A 23,275-nucleotide genomic window follows, 5' to 3' on the forward strand; every position below is an offset into this window, starting at 1 on the left:
ATCAGGAGCTAAGCAGGCCAAACCAGGTTAGTTTGGTATACAAGGCTGTCTGCATAGCACCATAATCCAAAGAGTTAGTGTAAGTGGGAGGGGGAAAAAACAGATGTAGGTACTGAGATTCAGGCTAGGGGATTAATTCTTGATCAGGAAGCAAAATGCAAGCCATCTCCCCAAAATTAAAGGTGTCAGATCCTCCAAGAAACAGAAAACTAGTATTCACATACATTATGCCACAAAAAAAGGCCTTTTTTGGCAGCTGCCACCTTGTATCAACATACCAATGTAGGCATGAAAATGCCATCCTCACATCCTCAGGTGATTCAGCCACATCTGTCAGGCTGTAGGTGTGTATGTCGATGAACCTTTGTTTGGAAACTTTTTCTTAGCAATCTCTTAAACATGTACTTGGAAATCACAAAATTGTTTTGTCTTTTCAAATACTCTATTATTCATAGTTAGTAATTACTAAGTCAGATAAGCCTATTCACAATTAACTTAATCTCCAATTCTTCCTCCTTTTAGGGTAGTCTCCTATATATTAGTATTAGCACAGCAGACAGAGTTTTTAGTTGAAGTCTTAGGCAAGAGATTGTTTTAGATTTGTTTCTTAGCTGAAATTTTAAGCCTTTTGTTTGTTTGTTTGGGTTTTTTTGTTTTTGTTTTTCCTCTTCTAGGCCCTGGGGCAGAGAGAAAAATCTGGGTGAGACACTATTTACTCCCAAGATATTTATTGTTATAGTATGAGGATAAGACACTAGAGCTGATAGCTCAAATGTACAATATTATATGATAAATACATTTGAGAATTCAAAAATAAAGTGCTACATGAGGTCTGAGGGGAAAAGTTATTATAGACTGGAAGGGATGAGCAGAAGCCTCCTGGAAGGCAGAGCATTTGAGTTAGACTTTAGGGTAACAACATAGCAGATGAAGAAAATATAAGTACACAAAGGCAGTATTCTAATTATTTGTGTATGTATCTTTTCTCTCCTAGTAAATTGTAGGCTCCTTGAGGACAGGGGCCACATGCTTTTTTTGTTTCTATCTTTCTCCAGTAACCAGCTTAGGTATTTGCAATCTGTAAGTGCTTGATAAATACTGGTGCTTGATAAATGGTTGTAAATAAACACTACTATGATCTCTAGGAGTAGTGAAGAGGCAACTTTTAAAAGGCCAAGCTAACTTTTTCATTCTTAAAACATTTATAATAAATGATGTTTTATCCAGAATCCAAACAGTAAGACTAATTTTTTTATAGTAACATACAAAAACAATTGGTTATTTTAATGATGATGCTGAGGTCCTATAAAATCAATGAATTATTAAAGGCTAGTTATATTCTGTATATCTTTATTAGTTTATGATGTTCTGGACCAGGCTTAACTCAAAACCAATATGATTGTTTAGGCTCAGGGTTGGAACTATATAACAGTTGACAAAAGAAGCTTACTTAACAATAGCATGGAAAAGATATTCAGGAAAGAAATAGCATTGACCGATTCATTGAAACTCTTTTACCTTTGAATTTTCTGGGTTGAACTGCAGGGGCTGGAGGATGTGTTAACCTATAGCCATGGACTTGTGCTGAGTAGTCTGAGTCTGAGTTCTCCCTCCCCCTCCTAATCCAATTAAGTCTCTAGGATATATTCTCTCTCTCTCTCTCTCTCTCTTTCTCTCTCTCTCTCTCTCTCTCTCTCTCTCTCTCCCCCTTCCCTCTTTCTCTCCTTTTGTTGCAAGGATTTTCCAGTCTCAGTAGATGTTGCTTCTATAGAATATGTTTTTTACTGCACTTTAGTTTTTTGAAAATCAGTAATACTATGGACTTTTTTTTTTAACTGAACCTCTGACCTCATCAAAGTAGAGAGCTCCTGATAAATTTTCCCTTTACCAATGAAGGCCCTCTACAGCTTGAAAAGGCTTAGAGAATTTCTGCCCTGGGATACTGAGAGGTTGAGCAGTTAGGTAGCAAAGTGAGTAGTCCACAGAGTCTGGAATCAGGAAGATAACTTCAAATCTGCCCCCCAACACTTACTAGCTGTGTGACCCTGGACAACTCACCTAATTCTGTTTGCCTTAGTTTCCTTACCAGTCAAACAAACTGGAGAAGGAAATGGCAAACCACTCCAATAGCTTTGCCAAGAAAACCCCAAATGGGGTCACAAAGAATCAGATGTAACTGAAAAATAACTGAAGAACACCAAAAAGTTAAAAGTGACTTGCCCATGTTTACCAGCCAGGTGGTATTTGAACTCATTCTTCCTGATAGCAAGGCCAGCTGTACAATAATGTATACGTACAATTGTTTGGTAGGGGGTTTATGGGGTGTTCAGGGAGGATTAGTACCTCTGGTGTGATGCCTTGCCAAACCCTTTTCAGAGGTGCTTATCCGCTTTTGGTGTCTTAACTGGTCATCCAGCTCTCATCTGTGGCTCCAAGAAGCTGTATCATGCACAGTGGCCATACCCTGGTAAAATTGTCTTGGCAGACAGGCTAAACCAGGTTGAGGGTAATCAACAGACCTCAAATCTGATGAGTTACAGGGTTGTCTACCCCAAGCATGTGAAAATGTGAAAATTTCTCCTGGTGGAAAAATGGGCCCACCTTGTTCCAAAGGCAGCTGACTCCAGCACTGTGGAATGCTTAGAGCCTGGTCAAGCATCAAAGACACCAGGGTCTTCTACTATATGCCAGGCCATCACCAGTCATCATGCTTTTGTCTGCCTCCAGACTTCGATGACTCTGAAAAGAGAGTGCGGCTAAAGACTTTGTACAACTCTGCCTCACTTAAACCCAATTCACAAACAAATGTCATTGGTCTTCTTCAAAATGAAGGACTAACAATAACAGTTGTTTGGTTACCAGAACCTTCAATTAACCATAATACTCTATTCTCCAGCCATTTGGAATAAAAAAGGTTTTGCTGTTATTTTCAGTGTGGAATTGTACGATCACAGAGGTGACAAATTTCTTGAAAAATATTTCTAAATACGAAAATCAGAAATCAGAGTATGATAGATCAAGCCTCAAATTTTAAAGATGAGAAATCTGAGTTCTGTGGAGGTTAAATGATTTCCAGAAGGTCATATAGCTAGCACATATGAGAATCGAGATCTGATCACCTGGTAAATTTCCTCTAGCTATCCACCCTAGACAAACATGAGCTCAGGAGACCTATGGTGCTTGGTTGCTTTCAAGTCTTATCTAATATCCTACTTTCTTCAAGAAGTCTTTCCTAAATCGTCCTTAGTTAATCTTTAGTGCCTACTGCCCCAAGTTCATCCTGTATATATTTCTCTTGTACATCGCTGTTTACATTATGTCTTTACCTCTGTTAATTATTTCCTTTTTATCCCATATGTAGCTTACTTTGTGCAATGTGTTTCCTTTTTGGCTCCCTTATTAGACTGTAAGCTCCTTGAGGGCAGGGGCTGTCCTTTGTCTCTTTTCGTATCCCCAGTGCTTATCGCAGTGCCTGGCACATACTTACAACACACAATAAATGTTTATTGGTTATTCTCTCCCCTGTTAGACTGTGAACTCCTTGGGAAGCAGAAGCTATTTGTTTGTTTGTTTGTTTTCCCCCCCTTTCTTTGGGTCCCCAGCACTTAGCACTCTGCCTTGTACATAATTGTTCTTCAGCTGTTTTTCAGTCACATTCAGCTCTTGGTGACCCCATTTGGGGTTTTCTTATACTGCAGTGGTTTGCCATTTCCTTCTCCAGCTCATTTGACAGATGAGGATTAAGTGGGTTGGTTAAGTGACTTGCCCAGAGTCACACAATTAGTAAGTGTCTAAGGCTGGATTTGAACTCAGGTAGATGAGCCTGCCTGACTCCAGGCCCAACACTCTATGCACTGTGCCACCTAGCTGCCCTGTACATGTGATAGCTATTTAATAAGTGCTGGTTGACTGACAGTGAAGATAGCAAAACCTGTGCTACTTTGATATTATAAAGGATCAATCTCAGACCTTTCATTTGCACTAATTTCCCTTCCTCTTGTATATCAGTTATTTGTGAAGTTGTTTCTCCATCTGTATATTGTAAGTATCTCTAGAGCAAACAGTCATCAATCAAGAACTTGTTAAATGTTTACTCTGTTCCAGGCACTGTACCAAAGGGGAAGCAAAAAATAATCCCTGCTCTCAAGAAACTTACATTTAATGGAGGAAACAGTATATAATAAATCGTTATGCAAATAACCTACACACAAGACAAAAACCCAAATAACCTATGCACATAAATGTATAGAAATCAATACATTCATCTTTACATAGTAGATGGAAGTAGTCTTAGAGGGGATGGCACTGTCGCTTGTGAGGATGGGGAAAGGCCTCCACAAAGAGGTGGCCCTTGAGCTGAGTCCCAAAGCTAGCCAGGGATTCTGAGAGTGTGAAGTGAGCTGAGAGAGCCTTCCAGGCTTGGGAGGTAACCTATGCAAAAGGTGTAAGAGAGAGGGAATGAACACTGTACGGTGTGTGCATTGTGAGCAACAGGCTAGTGTGGCTGGAGCATAGAGTGTCTAAGGGAGGAGCAATGCCTTAAAAGGCTAGAAAGATGGGAAGTGGCCAGAACTTTAAATGAAGTTCTTTCTTCTTTTTAATCCCATGTACCAAGTGCAGTGCATTGCGTGTAAATAGATGTTTAATAAATGCTTGTTAAGTAAAGGTTGCATAACAGGTTCCTATCAAATTACATTAATACTATGTTTCTTTTCTCTGCAGAATTTCAGAGGCAAGAAAGCGTGAAATCTCAGAATAAAGGTGTCCAGTTATATGATACACCTTATGAACCAGAAGGCAATGGTGTGGATTCAGATTCTGAAAGCTTGGTCAGCCAGCGTTTACGAGAGAGCAAGCTGCCTCAGGATGACGACAGGCCTGCAGATGAGTACGACCAGCCTTGGGAGTGGAACAAAGTCACGATTCCAGCCTTGGCAGGTAAAAGAATAGGAGTTAATGCCTGCATTTTTTAGTAGTCTATCCTGTATATATATTCACTACAGAAGATGCACAAAGTTCTCTGTAGTCATTCCAAAATAAGCAACAGCATTTTCCATCTATTTACTTCTTGGGAGCATTCCACTGAAACCCATTTTTTGTGTATTGGTGACCATTGGCATCATTTGAGGGGGTAACTTCACATCTATGAAAACACATATCCATAGATTGTCCTTGAAAACCTTGTGACGTCTATGTAGATTTTTGCCAAAACTGTCCCCGCCTCCTTGAGTTAGGTAAATCAGTGTCCCAAGAAGAGGGAAAAATATGAGGTAAGTGACCCAGGCAGTAGCCGAGTCCACTGGTATGCCCAACTCTTTTCCCCCCTGGGTTCCTATCTCCACTGTCAGGCCTCACTTCCCCTGCACTGACCTTACAGAGATGTCTTTGGCCTTTCTCCTAAAAGAATCTTGGCCCCTGAAAACCCAGCCCTTGCCATTTGACTAATTTCTCTTCAATCACTTTGGTTTGCCTGAATCATATTCACCAATTGAATACTTAGCTCAGCTCTTCCTTCTGTGAAACATGTTGTATTAAGGCAGCTTCTAGGCCCAGACTCTGTAGTGAGTCAGCCTGTCAATAAGCATTTATTAAGTACCTACTGTTTCCAGGCAGCTAGGTGGTAACAGTGGCTAGAGAGCCAGGCCTGAAGTCAGGAAGATCTGAGTTCAACTCTGGGCCCAACACTTCATATGTATGACCCTGGGCAAGTCACTTCACCTCTGTTTGCCTCAGTTTCCTCCACTGTAAAATGGAGATGATAATAGCCCCTACCTCCCAGTGTGGATCAAATGAGATGGTGATTATAAAGCACTTAGCACAGGGCCTGGCACACAGTAAGCATTATCTAAATGTTAGCTATTTTTCTATTCTCTTGTATGTGCCAGGCATTTTGCTAAGTGCCAGGGATACAAAGAAAAGTGAAAGAAATATCACAGCTTTCCTCAAGTAGTTCCCAGTTTAATGTGAACTCCAATGACAAATGTTACCTTTGAGTCACATTACTATCAGCCCTTTTGAATCATAGAATCACTCCGTTCTAGAGCCAGGAGGGACCATGTAGTCCATAGGTTCCCAAAATAGGCGGTACCTCCCCCTGGGGTACGCCGGAGCAAGCCAGGGGGGCAGTAATAGCCTCAGGTGTAATTGAGGGGGGCATCGAATAAAAATAAGGGTTAGCCTAACCTAACTCCAGGGGGGCACTGAATAAATTTTTTTAAAGGAGGCGGTAGGCCAAATAAGTTTGGGAACCTCTAATTCTAATCCAACCTCAAGATTTAATAGATAGGAAAACTGAACTCCAGGGGACTGAGTGGCCCTGGTGACCAGAAGTAGCCTTCCTGTCTCTTCCTCTTTCAAAGCCTGAACATTTTGGGTGTCCCACCAAGTCCTGTTTCCTGTCTGAGGGTTGGTTGCCTTCAGCTCATTTGCAAAGCAGAGAGAAAGATTAATAGTTCTCAATCACTATTCAACTTTTCCCTGCTCAGATTCCAGGCCTGGCCACTCTCCCGGTTCTCATCAAGTAGGTATTCCCTAGGAGAATGTTTTTCTAAAACTCGGTCATTAGAGTTTTATAGTATCAAAAATCCCTTAAAAATACATCGAGTGATAGATAAACCTCCCACCAAGGGAAAAGGATGATCTTTCTCAGAGGGTTTTAAGGAGAAAGTTTTTTTTTTAAATGTAGAATAAAATTTTTTTCTTCTTGTTGTATTGCTTGAATCTCTTCCATACATAGGAGAGAGTAAGAGAGAAGTGATATTCCAATTGTCTCCACTTCATTTAAAAACCTATTGTCATTTATAATTAGTGAATGCTAATTTTTTTTTTTTTGCAATTTATTTTTTTAACATATTTGGTTTTCAGCATTGATTTTCACAACATTTTGAATTACAAATTTTCTCCCCATTTCTACCCTCCCCCCCACTCCAAGATGGCTTATATTCTGGTTGCCCTGTTCCCCAGTCAGCCCTCCCCTCTATCACCCCCCTCCCCTCTCATCCCCTTTTCCCTTCCTTTCTTGTAGGGCAAGATAAATTTCTACGCCCCATTGCCTGTGTATCTTATTTTTTAGTTGCATACAAAAACTTTTTTTGTTTTTGAACATCTGATTTTAAAACTTTGAGTTCCAAATTCTCTTCCCTCTTCCCTTCCCACCCACCCTCCCTAAGAAGTTGAGCAATTCAACCTAGGCCACACATGTATTATTATGTATAACCCTTCCACAACTCATGTTGTGAAAGGCTAACTACATTTTGCTCCTTCCCAAACCATCCCACTTTATTGAATTTTCTCCCTTGACCCTGTCCCCTTTCCAAAGTGTTTGTTTTGATTACCTCCACCCCCATCTGCCCTCCCCTCCATCATCCCCCCCCCCGCCTTTTATTTTTTTTTTTATCTTCCTCCCTCTTCTTTCCTGTGGGGTAAGATACCCAACTGAGTATGTATGGTATTCCCCCTCAGGCCAAATCTGATGAGAGCAAGGTTCACTCATTCCCCCCTCACCTGCCCTCTCCCCTCTTCCCATAGAACTGCTTCATCTTGCCACCTTTATGCGAGATAATCCACCCCATTCTATCTCTCCCTATCTCCCTCTCTCAGTATGTTACTCTCTCATCCCTTAATTTCATTTTATTTCTTTTAGATATCTTCCCTTCATCTTCAACTCACCCTGTGTCTGCTCTCTCTCTTTTACATATATATATATATATATATATATATATATATATATATATATATATATACACACACACATATATATATACACATACATACACATACATAGTGAATGCTAATTTAAACTACTCTGAGGTACCACTTTACAGCCATCAAATTGGCAAATATAACTTGAATAGAAAGACTAGTGTTTGTGAATCAATCCTAAAGACATAGACTCACTCTTGCATACGTCACTACCTACTTAGTGCAAAGCACTGTCCTAGGTACTGAACTACAAATTAGAACCTTTTTCAGAGATTTTCTGACAGTGTCCAAGAGTCAGAAAAATAATTGTACTCTGATTCAATCTCATTAGGATCATATCCTTATTGTTATCCTAAAGAAAAAAAAAATGACAGAGAGAGAGAGGTGACAGATACATACATGCACACATACATGCATACGTAACATTATTTTTAATTGCAAAGTGCTATAGACAGCTTCATTGCCCAACAAATGGTGAATAACTAAATACATTGTAGCATAGCAGTGTAATAGAATACTATACCATCATTAAAACAATGAAAATAAGGAAAATATAGTTGTAAGACTTTTGGAACGCCTCATTTAAGGTAGTACAGAATAAAGAAAGCATAAGTATATATACTTACTGAGACTACATTAAAAGAAAAATGCATTTGCAAATACACGGATGAATGAACAAACACAAACAGAATGAGATACCAAGGAAGGAACTAATAAGCTCTCATGGATGTTTTGTATGTAGAGAGATACTGGAGTGGTTTGCTATTTCGTTCTCCAGCTCATTTTACAGACTGAGGAACTGAGACAAACAGGGTGAAGTGACTTGCTCAGGTAGTCATTCAGCTAGTAAGTATCTGAGGCTAAATCTGAACTCAGAGTCTTCCTGACTCCAGGCCTGGCACCCTGTCCACCGCGCCACCTAGCTGCCCCATAGAGCCATGGAGATTGGTACTGAATTGAGAAATGACCTGTGAGTGTGCTGAAATAGAATCACGTTGAGGCCACCTATGAGAGTTATAGATCTGAGTCTTAGAATTCTGTATCTGGGTACATCACAATTTTGATAACCAGTCCCCAGGAGAAAATTTTAGGGTTTTAAAAAATATTTTGTAGTGATTCAATGAATAGGGACTCTAATTGAGGGGAGTCTAATTTATGCCTGGATGAGAACCACCAAGGCAAAAAGCTATCCTAACATTCTGCAATAAGAATATCTGTTCAGATGATATTTGGATGGCAGCCCTGAATTCCTGGAGATGCTGAGGAAGGTCCTTGGTATCCCACGATCTGCTCAGCTCTCTCTTTTTATCTCTTTCTGCAACTGTCAGATAATAAACTACTGTTATAGGTTTGCCAATAAGTACTAAAAGTGGGGGGGGGGAGGTGAGGGGGGAGGTATGTACTAAGCTTACCAGGCTGGATACCTTTCCTCATCAGGGATAGTGACATTCGCATTATTCACCTGTTGGGTTTTTCAGTGTAATTTCCAAGAAGGTTGTCGCCCTAAAAGACATGTCAGTTTGGAAAGTCGTCCTGGCTCCCGATTGCCAGGGATGCTGGAACTCCCTTGCAGTTCTCCCTGGCTTTCATTCCTGTTTCCTTAATATATCTCAGATTCTTCCCCTCCTTTCCAGTCACACAACTCCATTGTATTTCAAAACCTCATTACCCCTTCCCTGAACTATTACAGTAGCTTCCTAATTGTTCTCTCTGCCTCTAGTCTCTCTCTTCACCAGTCCCTTTTCCATACATACAACTTCAGAACTAATATTCCTAATGCAAAGATCTGACCATGTCTCTCTTCTAATCTAGAGACTCCCATGACCCCCTCTTTCCTGTAGGATCAAATGCAAACTTCTCTTTTGGTTTCCAAAATCCTTTCCAGTCTGGCTTCAGCATACCTTTCCAGCGTTACATTCTGTAGTCCAGCCAAATTGACCTAGTTGGTGTTCATTATCACCATTTGCACGAGCTCCCCTTCTCTGGGGGACAGCAGAAAATATACTTGCTCGCAGGTCAAATCCCACCTTTGATCCTTACTCCCCGGGTGACCTTGAGTGAGCTTAACCTATCAACCTTTGTTTCCTTATCCGTAAAATGTGGGATTTGGACTAGATAGTCTCCAAGGTCCCTTCCAAATCTAGAGCCCTGATCCTCCGACCTTCTGAATATTCCCTCTTCATCACTTCTTACAGGAAGCCCAGCCCATCCTCCCCCATACCTCCAGTTTCTAATGCCCTCACAATTGCTTTGTCCATATTTTGTATTTAATCTTCTGTGCACATGTTGTTCTCCCCTCCCCAAAAGAGAGCATAAGGTCCTGGAGGGCAGAATTGGTTTGGTTTTGTCTTTAGATATCCAGGAACAAGCATAGTGTCTGACATGTGAGTGTTGTACCTGCGATTTCATCTGGGAGTAATAGAGACATTCCCATGAAGAACTTGTTCTGCCAGAGCAGGACCTTCTCCACGATTTACAGTAGTAGAGAGCTGCCCAAAGCACTGAGGAGGGTTTAAGTGACTTGTGCAGGGTGACACAGGCAGTATGTATTAGATGTGGAGCTTGAACCCAGGTCTTTCTGACCTGGAGGCCAGCTGGACTCTGTCCTACACCCTAGACCGTCTCTGTCTCTTCCCCTCTCCCTCCTTCTTCCCCTTCCTCACTTTCATCCCTCTCTTCCATCTCTCCTGTCTCCCATCTCTGACTCTTTGTCTTTCTCTGTCTCTTACTCCTTCACTCCTTCCCTCCCTCCTCCATCTGTTTCTTTCTCTGCCTCTCTCTCATATCTTTCTCCTATTTGTCTCACTAGCTGTTTCTCCCTATCTCTCTCTGCCTCTGTCTCTCTCTTCCTCTGTCTTTATGTCTCTCCATCTCTCTTTGTCTTTCTGTCCATGTCTCTCCCATCTCTCTCTCTGTTTCACTGTTTCTTTCTGTCTCTATCTTTCTCTCTGTCTCTCTCATCTCTCTTTCTCTCCCATTTCTCTCACTAGCTCTTTGCCATCTTTCTCCTATCTCCCTTTGCCTCTCTCTCTCTCTTTGCCCCCCACCCCGTTTTTATGTCTCTCTAACTCTCTTTGTCTTTCTGTCTCTGTCCCATCCCTCTCTCCTGTCCCTATCTCTCATCCATCTCCCTGTCTGACTTTGTCTATCACTTTCTTTCTCTGTCTCTGCTTCTGTCTCTGTGTTTCTCCCATCTCTATCTCTCATTTCTCTCTTTATCTCTCCCATCCCCCTCTATCTGTCTCTGTCTCTCTTTCTGACTCACTGTCTCTTTCTTTCTCTCTTATTCTTTCTCTGTCTCTGTCTCCACATAGTAGCTGCTTAATAAATGCTTGTTGAATTAAAGTGACAGTTGAGGAGGGTTTTCATTCGTTTGTGGAGAGGAAAGTGGTAGAAGAGCTTAGCAGGCTAATGAGGACTAATTAATGTAATGTGATTGCCTTTCCCAGTAGCTCTAACCACAGTACTTGTAAACCGAAGCACTGCAGACATCTTAGAAATGTTACTCTTCTGTAAAGAGAAGAAGTAACGCTCGTAGCAGTCTGAAGGATGCTGAATGATGTTAGTTTTGGTCTTTTGTTGAGGGTTTTGGTTTTTGTCGTTAACTTGCTTTCTTTTAAAAGAAAAGCCAATCAGCGGGGCATAAGGAAATGCCTGTCTTTCCATCCTTCTTTGCAATGGTTTGCTTTAAATTTTGTTAAATTGTCCCGGATCTCTTCATACGTGAAACCTTAGGCTACTGGAAAGAGGAGGGATTTGTTGCAAAAGAAGGCATAAATCCGAATTGTTATTATTGTTGCTTTGAATTTCTACAGTGCTTTGTCTCTTTTCAAAGTTCTTTGACATCATGGAAAGGAGGGAGGGTTTGTTAAAAAGATAAAAGTTTGGTGAAAAGAAATGCCTTGCATTTTCCAGTGGAAGCATCCATTCCACATTTGTAGTGTCTGAGTTCTGTATGGGTGACTATCTCCTGGAAAACTACAACCCACATTCCATGAAGTCAGCGCAGTCCCTGTCAACACTTTTCCGAGTCACACGTGTTGTAAAGTGTCAAATGGTGCTGCCAGGCCTTTTTGGTGTCATGACTTACTCTTTCTCTTGGAACTTGGCTACCATTATTTAGCTGAGGCCTTCAAGAGGAGGCAGGCAAGAAACATTTTAAACTCTCCTAAGAGTCTTGACCAGTACCATGTTTCCCCTATCCAGCAGCATGAGCGTGCAGCCATTGGCCAAAATCCCCCCAATGCCAGAAAACATTAGGAACATTTGGCTTTTGATGAGTCCCAGCAGCAGAGGGCAGATCCTGAGGATCTGATTTCACAGCCCAGCAACCCACACAGCTTACAGAGGGAAACAATATAGGATCTCAATGGGAACAGAAGGATATTGTAAGTTTAATCAGCCTTGCACGCCACCTACCCTTCCACCAGCGGGAATCCTGCATTTTAGACAGGAGAGCATCTGTTTCTATGCAATTTTGAAATTCCCATTGAAGCTTTTCTAGAAACAAATTGCGTGGTCACAGCCACAGACCTCATTACCAGGTGGGTTCTTAAATTCACTTCCCATTCACTCAGAAGGGGCAGCCGAGACATGGAACTTGGTTCTCTGTGTGAGCCCATCAGTCTCCCTGAAAAAAGGAAGGGGTACACCACAGCTGTGGGCAAGATACCCTCCAAACAGCTGTTCACATCCCAGACTGAGCTCTGGGCCGAGTACCTTAAAGTCAGCCTCAGGATATCCCTAAATTTTCTACTTTCTCTTGGTTGTCAATTCTGAGTTGTTTTTATCCAGCTTGTGGAGAGTCTCTAATCATAGAATCAGAGATTTAGAGCTAGAAGTGGCCATTCAGTTCAGTTTCCATAATTTTGTAGATGAAGAAACTGAGGCACATGTTTAACCCTAACATTCATTGAATATGCATAATATTCTAGTAAGGCTGTTTCATTTCTGAATGTAGCCCACAGAAAGGGAATATGTGAGCTTCCTGTCCAGTTTGGGAAACTCTTAAAAACTGACTTTTTAGAGTGAAGCATTCTGCATTTGATACCTAATATGTGCCAGCAGTTTTCATTTAGAAAGCAAATTAAATGTACACTACTAATAACAGACTTTCAAGTTGTTCCCAGTTTTCAAGAGCCATGAAAACTTGTCCCAAGTACCTTTGATTGACATTGAGGATTATAATTCAGGAAGAGAAAGATTTGTTTTAACCAAAAATTGAAATAAAATGTAAGGGTTTTAGTATCATTTCCAAATGATCCTCAGAATAAAACTCAGTAGTCATTCCACAAATTACCCAAGGTGATTATAAGATTTAGGATGAGGGGGCAGCTAGGGGGTACAGTGAATAGAGCACCTGCCCTGGAGTGAGGAGGACTCAGACACTTGACACATGTACTAGCTGTGTGACCTTGGGCAAGTCACTTAACCCCAATTGCCCTACCAAAAAAAAAACCCCAAGATTTTAGGATGAGAAAAAATCAGCACATCCAACCCTGTCATTTTATAGAAGCTGAGGCTTGGAGAGCACAGGGCTTGGATTCTTTTTTTCTTTTGAAATATTATTGTTTATGTATGTATACACACACACATATCATATCAGTCACTTCCCAAGACACTTTCCTTGTAACAAGTAGAAAAAGTGAAACAAAGCCAATAAATGCTTTGTCTGTATCTGTAAATGCATGCCTTATTCAAATTCTGTAGTCCACTTCTGCTGTGAAGTGACATACATGTTCAGCTCAGTCCTTTGAAGTCACAACTGAAGTTCTAAAGTCGTTTTTAGTATTTTCTTTTACGTTGTGATAGTCCACATCAATTCAGATAATTTTTACCAAGTTTCTCTTATACTTCTTCATATTTATCACTTCTTATGGCTGCAGTATTTTGTTATATTCATCTTGTATTCATGAGAGGCAGCATGGTTCAGGGAAAAGAACAATGGCTTGATCCTCAGAGACCTTAGGTTCCAGTACACAGGTGTACCTCGTTTTATTGCGTTTTGCAAATACAGCATTTCTTTTACAAGTTCAAGATCTGTGGCAACCCTGCAAGTCTCTCAGCACCATTTTTCCAACAGCATGTTCTCACATCATGTCTCTGTGTCACATTTTGGTAATTCTCATAATATTTCAAACTTTTTCATTAGTTTGATGTCTGTTATGGTGATCTGTGATCAGTGATCTTTGGTGTTAAACCATTATAATTGCTTTGGGGCACCATGAACCTTGCCCGTGTAAGATGGCAAACTTAATAAATGCTATATGTGTTCTGACCGCTTCACTTACTGGCAGCTCTCCCATTTCTCTCCCTCTCCAAAGGTCTCCCTATTCCCTGAGACACAACAACATTGAAGAATATTACATAAACTTAGTTGATAAAGCAGCGACAGGGTTTGAGAGGATTGACTCCAATTTTGAAGGAAGTTCTACTGTGGATAAAATACTATCAAACAGCCTCACATGCTACAGAGAAATCTTTCATAGAAGGAAGAGCCAATCAATGCAGCAAACTTCACTGTTGAATTATTTTAAGAAATTGCCACAGCCACCCCAACCTTCAGCAACAACTACCCTGATGAGTCAGCAGCCATCAGCATGGAGGCAAGACCCTCCATCAGCAAAAAGATCCCAATTCACTGAAGGCTCAGGTGATTGTTAGCATTTTTTTTTAGCAATAAAGTTTTTTTTTAATTAAGATACACACACACACACATTCTTCTTTAGATATAATACTATTGAGTACTTAATAGACTACAGTATAGTGTAAACATAACTTTTATATGCACTGAGAAACCAAAAAATTCTTGTGACTTGCTTTACTGCAGTAGTCTGGAGCCAGACCCTCAGTAGCTTCAAGGTATGCCTGTGGTCTTTGCTGCTAACTACCTAGACGGTTGTGGGAATTGGGCTTGGTGCTTTCTGACATCCCTTCTAGCTCTCTGTGTATGATATACCGCAATGTATTCAGTTATTTCCCTCTCAATGAGCACCCACATTCCAGCCTGTTCTTCTCTACTGCAAGAAGTGTTGAGATGTGTGTGTGTAGGTGCTATCACTTCTCTCCCTCTCCCTCCCCCCCTCTCTCTCTCCCTCTCTCCCTTTCTCTCTCTTTCTCTCTCTCTCCCCCTCCCTCCCTCCCTCTCTCTCCCTCTCTCTCTCTCTCCTTTATCTATACAAGGTATCCCAAAAGTCTTAGTATAATTTTAAGCTATTAAAGTGTGTGTGCTATATGCCCAGTAGTGGTTCGGGGCATAAAGGAGTGAGGAGAAAGGTAATTTTTTTAGTATAATTCCAACATAGTTTCCAGAATAGTTAGGCCAATTCACCAGAGCTTGGATTCAAACCCAGATAGTCTGATTGCGAATCCAAGTACTGTTTTCATTACATAATACTGCTTATAGTTTGAAGAATATGTAAACTAGTGCTTCACAGTGGCGCGTAATTTTGGAAATTGTACCAACTCATTCAGAGGAGTGGTATTATTTAAAATGTCCTGCTAGCAAATACTGACTAGTCTAATACTCTACTCAAGCAGCTTATCTTGCACACCCACTAATGCAACTCCTAGGAGTCCAGTGTTCCCTCAGTAGTACATTAATCACCCATCATATACATCTCTTTCTCTCAACTCACACAGCCCCAACCCTAGTCTTGCCTTTCATCACCTCTTGCCTGAACTACTGCAATAACCTTCCATCTGGTTTCCCTGCCTTGTCTCTCCATCCATCCTCCAATTAGCTGCCAAGATGATTTTTCAAAAGTACAGTTCTGATCTGTCACATCCCTATTCCATGATCTCCACTGGCTGCCTTTTACCTGCAGATCAGGATGCTCCCTGATACAGAGATGAGTATATTTTTTCTAAACATGCTATAAAGCTCTCAATAATCACAGTGCCCCCAAAGTATGATGTACCTAAATAAGGGTCGAGGTGCATCTGGGAATTGTTAAAAAACACTTCACCGTTTCCCAAATTCACTCCCACTCTCTTCCTCCCATTCAATCATGGACCTATCATTGTCCATCTTCAGTATCCATCCAAAATAGCTGTTGTGATGAAATAATTCAGTAGGTTGCCAACTAAATATATGTGAGAGTTTCTGCAGGAGGTATTCTTTATGCATGTGGTTTTTCCTGAATGAATTGTGGAGCTGACCTTTTTGAGCTGTCATGGGATTTCACACCAGAGGGCTTGATACAGTCAGAATAATGCCATCCATGGACAGGAGCACCTAGAATTTCCTACAGGAGAATTTCTCTTCCTTTGGACTCTGTACAGTACAGCCTCAGTGACTGTGGCAAACATTTCTGATGAGCACATGTTTCCTGTTTTATGCTTCACTTAATTTTGATCATCAGAATATCCTTTAACAATGTTATGCTTGTGGGTGCATCTCTCAAGGAATTCATATGATCTAAACAGATACATGGAAGTCACCTTGTTGGGGAAAGTCTTTAATATGCTACATTATGCTCCATTGAGTAAGATTTTATTTATTGATTTTTGTGGGTAATCAACAAACAGTTGACACAGCAGAATCTTAAATTATTTGCACCTTTCCTAATTGGGCAATTATAAAAACTCAGTCTGCCATTGAAAATGGTCTAGAAAAGCCTGTCCATTTTCTTTTCACATATTTATCAATCAGTAAGCATTTATTAAGTGCTGTTATGTGCTGGGCACTGCATTAAGTGCTGGGGATACAAAAATGAGTTACCGAAAAAACCGCCAGAGTCTCTTCTCTGAAGGAACTTATATTCTAATGTGATACCTTCAGCATGTATGTATATATTATTCCTCTGTATTCACTCCTAATTTCTTCTTTTATGAATCTTATTTCTCTTGGATACTTATGGAGTTTTCTTGTTCCCTTGATCTCTGTGGAGTTCTCAGAATTCTGGCTTTCACTAGGCACTATGGGTTCACTGTCCTTCGTGTCCATAATATTTCCTAAGTATGCTTTGATTTCTCAGTTTTACTCATTCTTTTTGTTTTTGGAATCCTCTCTGGTGATTTATTTGCCTATGCAGCATGTTTTTACTTAGGTATTTTCTCTTGATATTTCTGGCATTCCACCCTTAAACATTATATCCCAAAATATTCGGGTGAAAGGTCTTCCTTCAAAGCCTGAACAACATATGCTTAAAACTAATTTCTACTTTGCTATTGTTATTCCTCTCTGGCCATCAGTTTCTCCATCTATAAATGAGAGGGATTGAATTAAATGATCTTTAACTTCCCTTACGGTTCCAAAGCCTATACAATTCCTGTGAAATACTATAAAACGCTTATCCCTTCCAGTCCTAGCTAATTCTATAATGCTTCTTGGGGCTGCAAATCTCATTAGCTTCTCATCTCTGTGAAGCATCACAGCATTTAGACAGTACCTTGCACACAGTGGGATCTCAATAAATGTGTGTTGAATGATCAAGGCTTCATTGGCCCTTTTCATGCTGTTCATGATTCTATTTTTAAAATAAGTATCCCTTTCCCTGATGGGTAGACCACCTCCCAAAGCGGGACTCAAAACTGCCTCTACCTCCTTGTGGTGGGGCACAGGATAAGGCCAGGTGATTGTACAGTCCCATTTCCATCAGAAAACTACTCATACCAGCATATTTTCAACCAGCTTTATTTGTACTCTACCCTCCTTTCCTTCACATGGTTGGGCAGGAAAAAGTGTCTCCCACCTGCATGGTAGAAGTGTTCAGGAAGTCACTGAAACTAAGGGAGTTTCTACCCTGGGTCTGGCGCTGAGGCAGAGAGCTAAGTGAGCCCTGTAGAGATTAGATCTCTCTGGTTATGGTTCATAAGATTTTTACGGATGGGAATGAATTGGGGTAAGAGAGGAGTCTTTTCTTCGTATCCTGTAGATTTTGTTGTAATTCTGCTTCTGGTATAAATTTTTTTGATGTTGAAGACAATTATAGAAAGCAGCCTATCTGCTGTTTTGCTGGTCAACTTGTAGAGCTCATTCCTATAAAAAGATTTTGTCGCAGAGGACATGGGGTCAGTGGTAGACTGAAAATAACTAGCTCTACCTGAATTCAAATCCCCAACACCAATGCTTATGATCTTTGTGACCTTCTGACCAAAGGCAGCGAAGTGTCACAGTGGATAAGGCTCTAGGCGGGAGCCAGGACGACATGGGTTCAAATCTAGCCTCAGACATTTACCAGCTGTGTGACCCTGAGCAAATCACTGCTGTGTTGAAACTCTTGTACTGAGCACACAAATCAAATCAAAATACATTTATTTTTGGAAAGATGGTGTCCATTGACTATCCTATGGATTAACTCACAACCCTAGTGACTTCCCAAACCAAAACTCCCTTCTGGTCACCATTCCCCCCAAAATATTGTCTCATCCTATTCAAATATGAGCTCCTCAAAGTCAGGGACCCTCTGACTTTTTTAGTGCCTTGCTCAGTCTCTGTTATGGAGTGCTTATTACGTGGTTTTTTATTCATTGATTCATGCATGGCAACAAAATGGATGAACATTAATTAGGTAATTGCTGAAAAAAATATGACATCAGATTAATATAATGGAATACTTACATGCAGTAAGAAATGACATATTTGTAATTTGGGGAAACGTGGGAAAATTTACACAAAATGATGCAGAGCAAACTGAATTTAATAGAGAATCTGAGTCTGAACAGAGCCAAGAAAATAATAAACATTATGAACACAATGATGTAAATGATAAAACAAAATCACTTAAAGGAAATTTGAACTAGTAATGGAAAAACCAAGGAAGGTCCTGGAGAGGTCAAGTCAGCAAATATCTATTAAATATCTACTATATGCCAGGTACTGCGCTAAGTACTCAGGATATGAAGAAAAAAAGGACAGTCCCTATTCTCCAAGAGTTCAATTGGAGAGGCATCATGCAAACAACAGCATGCAAACAACCATATAAAGGATAAATTAGAGATAGTCAACAGAGGGAAGGCACTAGCTTTAAAGGATTCTTACAGAAGGTGGAATTTTAGCTGAGACATGAATTTATTCAGGGAACCCAGGAGATGAGGAATGAGAGAATTCTAGGCATGAGGGAAAACCAGTGAAAACACACTGAGCAAGAGTATGTTCTTCAAGGACCATCAAGGAAGCCAATGTCACTGCATCTCACAGAATATGGTGGAGGCAGGGGAATACAGAGGGAGTAATTTGTAAGAAGACTGGAAAGGTAGGAAGGGGCAGGTAATGAAGGACTTTGAATACCAGATGATTTTACCATTTGATCCTGGAAACATAGGGAATGAATTGAGTTTATTGCCTACAGAGGTGACACAGTCAGAACTGTGCTTTAGGAAGATCACTTTGACAACTGAGTAGAAGATGGACCCCGGTGGTGAGATACCTGAGGCAGGGAGACCAACTGGAAGGCTACTGTAATAGTGCAGGGGTGAGGGTCTGACTCAGGATGCTGGTAGTGTCAAAAAAGATAAGGAGATTTCACAAGTATAATTGATATCATATTGCTTGCCTTCTTAATGGCCATGGGAAGGAAGAGAGAATTTGGAACTCAAAATTTAAAAAGAAAAAAAATGCTAAAAAAAAAAAATAAATTGAAATGTTAGAAAAAAAATAGATTTTTTAAAAAAATTTAAAAGAAGATAAAGGGCTATATATGAGAGATATTAAAAAAATTGAAATGACGAGAAGTTGACAACAAATTTGATCTGGGAAGGGTGAGGAGAGAATGAGAGCTTAGGTGCCTGGGAGGATAGTGGTGCCTTTGACAGTTATAGAAAAGAAAGGAACCAGGGAGGAAAGATGATGAGTTCCGTTTTGGGTATGTTTAGTTTAAGATGTTTTCAGGTCCTCCGGTTTGAGATATCCATTTGGATACTCCAATGACAGATGTGAGTTTGGAAGTTAGGAAAAAAGTTAGAACTGAGTAAGTAGATCTGAGATTCATCAACAAAGAGATGGGAACTGATGAGATCACCAAGTGAAATTTTGTAGAAGAAGACGTAGGATGGAGCTTTGAGAGACACCCACCTTTAACATGTGTTACCTAGATTAAGATCCATCAAAGGAGACTGAGAAGGAGCAAACAGATGATAGAAGAACCAGGAGAGAATAATGTCAACAGAAACCTAGAGAGAAGAGTGTCCAGAAGAAGAGGGTGATTGACCTTGTCAGAGTTTGCTGAATGATCAAGAGGGAGGAGGATTAAGTAAAGCACGTTAGCTTTAGCAGTTAAGAGATCATTGGAAACTTTGGAGAGAGCAGTTTCAGTTGAACGATGCAGTAAGAAGCCAGATTGTAGCAAATTAAGAAGAAGAGTGAGGAGGGGAAAAAATGAAAGGGAGGTGTCACTTGTAGACTCTGCCTTCTCAGGGGCTTAAGAAGAGGTGATAAATTTTTTTTCTTTAAAATAATTTCATCTGGCTTCTTTATAATAGTTCAGTGTCTACCCCAATTTGAGATCTCTTGAAATTTAATCCCTTGGTGCTTTCAGAATTGTGTTGGTCTAGTCCAAACAGAGAATGACATCATCATTTTAGTGCCATTTCTACTTTCTCGTGTAAGACATAAAATACTGGGTTGTGTTAGATGCCAAATTCAGTGACTGCATTGACAATTACAAGAAAAGGGTGACAGTTATAAGAAAAGAATGCCACCGAAACCTTGGCTTATCCATTCCATTTTCTTTTTTTTTTTCCTTTTTTAAAGTTTATCTGGAAATAATCTAGCTTAGTTGGGCTATCCACCAAACCTTCTTCAGACTCGTTTTCCCTTCCATTGTTGTTTTTGTTTTTGTTTTTTGTTTATTTTTTGCTACTTAACTATTGCTGCTAATGATGGTCTGCTATCCACTGTAATGCCTTGCAAATAAGTATACCAGAAACTGATAGTCGCCCTTGGCTGCCATGTCTCCGTGCTTGACAAGGAGATAGCATATGTGAGCTGAAGCAATTTCTCTGCTTCTGTGGTTGTGGTGAATATGTTATATCAATTAAAATGCTGTAAGAAATGGTGATAATCAGAGTCAATGTATTTTTACATTTATCCTTTTCTCATTTTTCAGGGTCAATAGCCAGCTTGAATAGTTCAGCTTGGAGCTGAGATAATTGCAAACAGTGTCTTCTCATATTTATCCTAATTTGGGTTGGTTTTGACCTTTGCCCTGACGGTTGATGGTCTAAATGCACACAGACAACTAGCTCCAAAATGACTAAAAGGCTCCTTAGGTCATGTTTCCACCACTTTAACAGTTTTCAAATGAATAATAATAGCTAATGTTTATGTAGTACTTTGAGGTTTGCAAAGCATTTTATAAGTAGCTGCTATGTACCAGGCACTGTAATAAAACAACCCCTTTCATCAAAAAGCTTTTATTCTATTGGAGGAAAACAATAATCACACATATTCATTGCAGTCGTTTTTTCAGTTGTGTCCAACTCTTCATGACCCTGTTTGGGGTTTTCTTGGCAAAGATACTAGAGTGGTTTGCCATTTCCTTCTCCAGCTCATTTTTACAGATGAGGAAACTAAGGCAAACAGGGCAAAGTCACTTGTCAAGGGTCATGCAGCTAGTAAGTGTCTGAGGCCAGATTTGAACTCAGGGAGGTGACTCCTCCTGACTTCAGGCCCAGCATACTATCCACTGAGCCACCTAGCAACTATATACATATATATATATATACATATATATGTAAATATGTGTATATATACATACATAAGAGTAAAGACAAAATCATTTCTAGGGATAGGTTACAAGTCTAATATGAGGGTAGTTTATTAGCAATAAAACAGGATTCCAGGGGGCAAATCAGAAGAAGATTAAAGAGTGCAGCAGAGCCTCTGGAAGGATGAGTCTGACATAGGTGGGTTTGGGAGGGAACCTCAGCCTACTCAGCCTATGATTGGATCACAGAGATTCTGAGTAGAACCATAGGCAAATAAGTTGTGACACCCTTCTCAGAAACAAGAATCAAGTTGGTTTGATTATCAGTCCCTGAGAAAGAAGTGAAAAGGAAGTGGAGGTAGGCTACACATACAGCAGTACAGATGTCCCAGTCCAGCCTGATGGCCAAAACAAGGATCTTTGGAGTCCTGCTTAACAGGCTGGTTATTGGAGTAGTGAGGCATGTTTGAGATTCTTGCCCTATGTCTCACTCCAGTGCTGGGTAAATTATGTTTAAGGTTAGGGGAGGGAGCAGTATTCACGAAAGTATTTGCAACCTTACAACAATCCTACTTTTTTCTTAGCCCCATTTTACAGATGAGAATAATTGACATTGAGAGAAATTAAGTGACTTGCCCAATGGCCACAACTAGTTGTGTCAGAGTTAGGATCAGAACCCACTTCTTTTGAATTCCAAGAGCCAGACTCTATCTCCCATACCACACAACCCCATTCTCTAAGAGGAAAAAAAGTCAACCAACATTTGTACCCACATCATGATAATTTTAGTTTTTTAATTGTCGATTCTTTGTCACCACTTGTTTATTATGTGACTCTAAGCTAGTCTCTTGATCTCTCTGAGCTTGAAATATCTCAGCAATAAATAAAGATTTTGATACTTTACACCACACTGTTGGCATTAGTCATGTTCTCAGATTCTGGGGTGAAGGAGAATGAGCTGTAGATTAGTAATTTTTTAATGCAGTGGTGGAACTAATAACCACAGCATTAAAAAAAAACAAGCTTTTGAACCTGTCTGAAGTGGAAACAAGGTACTTGCTCCTGATGAAAATTATATCTGCAAAGGACACATTTGTAATCTTTTTTGGCAAATGAACTATTTTCTTATGCCACCATTAGAGCAGATGATAGAGGGCAAAACCGGTCTAGTTATTTCATTCTAATAACCACTCAGGTGAGTCCACTTGGACTTAACTACATCAGACACACAGAGAATAAAGAAAGAGCTGTTGAAGGAAAAGATGTTCTCACAGTTAGTTGGCTTTCCAAAAATAATATTTGATTCTTCATTCTCTAAGTAAATATTTCAGTTCTTTATGAGAATAACACTATGGTGACCTACTGATGCAGCCAGTGAGTAGTCTAGATGTGGATAAATGAAATGAATGCAGAAGTAAGCCCAAAACTTTTATGAACATGTTGAAGAACCCATTCTTCCTCTACCCCAACCCCATCCCCTCCTCTGTGACTTTGTTCAATTGATCATTCCCTCCCATCCATTCATCTTCTCACCTTCTGGCTCTTTACGTATTGTCCCTTAAACAGTGAGTATTCCCCAAATTTCTCTTCTTGGCCAATGGCCACAACTAGTTAAGAGTCTCTACTGACTGTCTCTTGTGTGGAAGGTTGGAGGTGTGTGTGTAGACAAGAAAAGAGAAGGAAAAGGAAAGGTTTCCCATTGGAGCTCATGTATGAAGGAATCTAAGAATTCATGAGAGGCATGAGGAAAAGTCTTTGCAAAGCCACAAAAACAGGAAAAGGAATGCCATTTACCGGACACATCAAGTAGACCATTTATGATGTAGGAGAATGATTGGAAGGGAAGAGTATGAGTTAAGCTTGGAAAGGCATACTGGAACCAGGTGATGAAGGCCTTTAAATGCCAAGGTGGGGAGCTGATATTT

The 23,275-nt window shown here is 40.2% G+C and overlaps 1 protein-coding gene across 1 annotated transcript in view; it reads left to right on the forward strand.

Moving 5' to 3' along the window:
• Window positions 1–23,275, forward strand: part of SHB (SH2 domain containing adaptor protein B) — a 367,480-nt gene that overhangs the window by 218,918 nt on the left and 125,287 nt on the right. The window contains exon 3 of the mRNA XM_036741534.1: window positions 4,723–4,938. Coding sequence (XP_036597429.1) covers window positions 4,723–4,938 — 216 coding nt within the window. The remainder of the gene's footprint in view (window positions 1–4,722; window positions 4,939–23,275) is intronic.

Source organism: Trichosurus vulpecula, chromosome 1, assembly GCF_011100635.1.
Source record: "Trichosurus vulpecula isolate mTriVul1 chromosome 1, mTriVul1.pri, whole genome shotgun sequence".
Taxonomy (NCBI): domain Eukaryota; kingdom Metazoa; phylum Chordata; class Mammalia; order Diprotodontia; family Phalangeridae; genus Trichosurus; species Trichosurus vulpecula.